The 4,166-nt window shown below is 38.4% G+C and overlaps 1 protein-coding gene across 1 annotated transcript in view; it reads left to right on the top strand.

Moving 5' to 3' along the window:
- LOC104999140 (tripartite motif-containing protein 64-like) overlaps positions 1 to 4,166 on the top strand; it is an 11,345-nt gene that overhangs the window by 4,216 nt on the left and 2,963 nt on the right. The window contains exons 2-3 of the mRNA XM_010854626.1: positions 67 to 310; positions 2,474 to 2,581. Of these exons, the coding sequence (XP_010852928.1) occupies positions 67 to 310; positions 2,474 to 2,581 (352 nt within the window). The remainder of the gene's footprint in view (positions 1 to 66; positions 311 to 2,473; positions 2,582 to 4,166) is intronic.

Below are 4,166 nucleotides of genomic sequence, written 5' to 3'. Positions count from 1 at the left end.
AATAATATTTGAGATTTTCTTTTAAATGTGAACATAATCAATGCTTTGAGTCCACTATCCCCTCAGAAGTTTGTGGCCTTAAGGAAAGAGATGATCAAACTTGAATATCAGAGGATGCATCCTGTGCTCCAGGGGGAGGAGCAACTGCACCTGGAGGCCCTGGAGCAAGAAGCAAATGAGATTTGTCACCAACTCAAGGAGAGTGTGTTCAGAATGTCTCAGTACAGAGAAAGTCTGAAAGAAACATACGGAGAGCTGACTGAGTTGTGCCACAAGCCGGACATGGAGTTGCTCCAGGTGAGAAAGGAGGATATCAGAGAGAGAAACACTCTTCTAGACGAGCTGCTGTGACACTGAAATGTTCCCTGCATATACTGTTACTCTTAGCTAAGGAATGGTGCTCCCTGACCCCCATTATTGTATTTGTCCAATCCCCTATTTTATCATATCGTGGTAATCTTAGGAAGATTTTTGCCCTTTTTCTAGCTAACATAGGGCCAGATATGTTCAGTTTGATCAAGAGTACTATTCAGACAGATGATCCAAAATCAGCAATATTCTGTGACCAGGGGTCAAGTTAACTTCTTGGAATAAATCTCAGTAGATGTTATCCTAAACCTCTGTCACTTGCTGTTATCCCAAACTTAGTGCAGACATTAAGGTTTTGCCCATTTTCTAAGCAAGATTGTCAGAATTGGTCATTAGTTTCAAGGCACTCTAGAGTTCATCTTATATGGTTCCCATTTTTGCTTTAATTGTTATCATAGATGATGAGATCGCTCCTTGGGAGTAGCATGGGCAATGAGTGACATTGGAATCCTAGATGTGGCTGCATCATTAAACACACTCTTCCTGGCCTCCTTCCTTCCTTAATGTGCCCTGAGGAAGCCCATCATGTTTTACTTTAAGCTCTGTTATTAAGATGGCTTCTGATTATTCCTTAGAAGAGAATTAGAAAAACAATACGTTATTGAACAATCAGGAATAGTACAGAAGATGTGAAAGGACAGAACTCTCATGATTAACATCATCTTTTTTTTTTTTTTTTTCATTGCAGGCCTTGGGAAATGTATTAGAGATGTGAGTATAAATTAATGATTTTTAATTCTGATCAACTTTCTCTGTTTGATTAAGTGGGTTACACATTTCTTTCTTGGTACCATTGGAAATTGCTTTCAGCTCCTCCTGAATATCTAAATTCCAGAATGCAAAGTCTCTTATTGAAAATGCATAGTATTTGCAGATATCTTATAAGCATGCTCCCATACACTTTAAGCCATTTGTAGACTACTTATGTGTGTGTGTTTGTGTGTGCTAAGTTGCTTCAGTCCTGTCCGACTCTTTGTGACCCTATGGACCGAAGCCTGCCAGGCTCCTCTGTCCATGGGATTCTCCAGGCAACACCTAATAGATAAATGCAATTTAAATGATATGTAAATAGTTCATTGTTATTTTGCATTTTCAAATTTTACCTTTTGGAACTTTCTTAAAGTTTTTTCTAAGCATTTTCCATTCAGAACCAGAGTGGAGGAATGGTTGGAGTGATAGATTGAGAATATGGAATTGACATATATATACACTAAGCCGTGTCTGGCTCTTTGTGACCCCATGGATTGAAACCCTCCAGGCTCCATGGAATTTTCCAGGAAAGAATACTGGAGTAAGTTGGCATGCCCTACTCCAGAGGATCTTCTTGACCCAGGGACCAAACCCGTGTTTCATGTCTCCTGCATTGGCAGGCGGGTTCTTTACCATTAGCACCATCTGGGAAGCTCACAATAAACTTTAGTGAAGGGAGTTTTCTAAGCTATCAAAAAGGAAACACCTACCATAGTGAGTTGGAAGAAGAGTAAGAGAGTAAAGAGGGAGATTCCCTAAGAATGGAAAAAAGGGCTATGATTTTGTTCCTAGGAGTAGCAGTTCCTAGGAGTCACTCTCAGCCTGTTTCATCACAGCAAGCCCTCTTGTATGCAGGACCTCAGAGGGAGGGCTTCCTCGTGTTCTCTGGGATACTAGGCTTCCAGGACCAGGGAAGCCAGGCTTGAATTGGATTCCCTTGCTGGGCTGACAAGAGCAAAGCTGTCTCACTCAGTGAACTCTTCCTTGTGTTAATAGAATGTATCCTTGAAGACTACTTGCTATCTCAAGTCTCAAAGGAATTTCCTGAATTTTCTGGTCTCTGTAAACTGCCCAGGATCTTTGCATTACCTGAGATGGAATAGAGGGAGTGAATGAAGTTCAATGAGTTGAAAACTGAAATCATGTCTTGGAAGAATGGGGAAGTTGCAATTTGATATAACTTACATTTAGAAAAGAATACAGTAACATTTTTATATTCCCAAGTGTGTAGAATATAATACATATGCAATTAACCAAAAAATAAGAGAATTCTGACAACATATACTGGAATAAAATTGTATTTTTTTAAAATATTCATATGATTAGCCTTTGGCCTTGACATATATCGATGTCATTTGTTACAGGACTGACTTGGTAGAGATGCAGAAACCTCAGTCAGTGAACCCAGAGCTCACTTGCTGGCCTGTCACTGGAATCCTAGACACGCTAAACAACTTCAGAGGTAAGAGTCATCCCTGTGGTGATCAGGACTGTGTTTCATGAGAGCTTCCTAGGAAGGAACTTTCTTCTGTTATTTTACTTTTTCTGACATCAAGTTAGTACATAACTTTACAAAGTTGCTACATATTTTCTGCCTATATTAATACGATCGCAGTTGAGCTTTGCAACCTACAGTTTACTGACGATTTAAAGCCAGACATATATTTATGTCATAGACAGAGCAGGAAAAGAACAACCAGGCTGCTCAAGTGATTACAAAAAAAAAATAGAATTTAGTTTTGTGAAGATCAATCAATCAAAATATCAATCAATATTTTGTTTACTCAGTTATTTCACTCTTGGAAGTTAAATATGTCCTTGCTGGGTTCTAATATGCTCTATATTATAACTGCCTTTATAAAAAACTGCATTGTAAAAGAATATTTGTTATCAGAAAAAATCGACAAGAAAGACTAAAATGGCTTAAGTAGAATAATTGTATTGCTATTGGATCAATCTCAAAACAACTGAAGGATATGTGAACATGTTTAGCCAGAACATACTTTTATTTATTTATTTTTAATTTTTTAAAAATATTTTATTTTATTTGCTATTTATAAAATAATATTTTTATTTATTTGTTTTTACTTTACTATATTGTTTTGGATTTGCCATTCTTCGACATGAGTCTGCCATGGGTGTACAAGTGTTCCCCATCCTGAATCCCCTTCCCACCTCTTTCCCCATACCATCCCTATGGCTCATCCCAGTGGACCAGCCCTGAGCATCCTATATCATGGATCAAACCTGGACTGGCGATTCATTTCACATATGATAATATACATGTTTCAATGCCATTCTCCCAAATCATCCCACCCTCACCCTCTCCCAGAGTCCAAAAGACTGTTCTATATATCTGTGTCTCTTTTGCTGTCTCGCATACAAGGTTATCGTTACCATCTTTCTAAATTCCATATATATGTGTTAGTATACTGTATTGGTGTTTTTCTTTCTGGCTGACTTCACTCTGTATAATAGGCTCCAGTTTCATCCACCTCATTAGAACTGATTCAAATGTATTCTTTTTAATGGCTGAGTAATACTCCATTGTGTATATGTACCACAGCTTTCTTATCCATTCATCTGCTGATGGACATCTAGGTTGCTTCTGTGCCCTGGCTATTATAAACCGTGCTGCAATGAATATTGGGGTACACGTGTCTCTTTCCCTTCTGGTTTCCTCAGTGTGTATGCCCAGCAGTGGGATTGCTGGATCATAAGGCATTTCTATTTCCAGTTTTTTAAGGAATCTCCACACTGTTCTCCATAGTGGCTGTACTAGTTTGCATTCTCATCAACAGTGTAAGAGGGTTCCCTTTTCTCCACATCCTCTCCAGCATTTATTACTTGTAGACTTTTGGATCGCAGCCATTCTGACTGGTGTGAAATGGTACCTTATAGTGGTTTTGATTTGCATTTCTCTGATAATGAGTGATGTTGAGCATCTTTTCATGTGTTTGTTAGCCATCTGTTTGTCTTCTTTGGAGAAATGTCTATTTAGTTCTTTGGCCCATTTTTTTGATTGGGTCGTTTATTTTTCTGGAATT

Source organism: Bison bison, unplaced genomic scaffold (assembly GCF_000754665.1).
Source record: "Bison bison bison isolate TAMUID 2011002044 unplaced genomic scaffold, Bison_UMD1.0 scf7180017853440, whole genome shotgun sequence".
NCBI classification, from domain to species: domain Eukaryota; kingdom Metazoa; phylum Chordata; class Mammalia; order Artiodactyla; family Bovidae; genus Bison; species Bison bison.
This window is presented reverse-complemented; position numbering and strand designations above follow the sequence as displayed.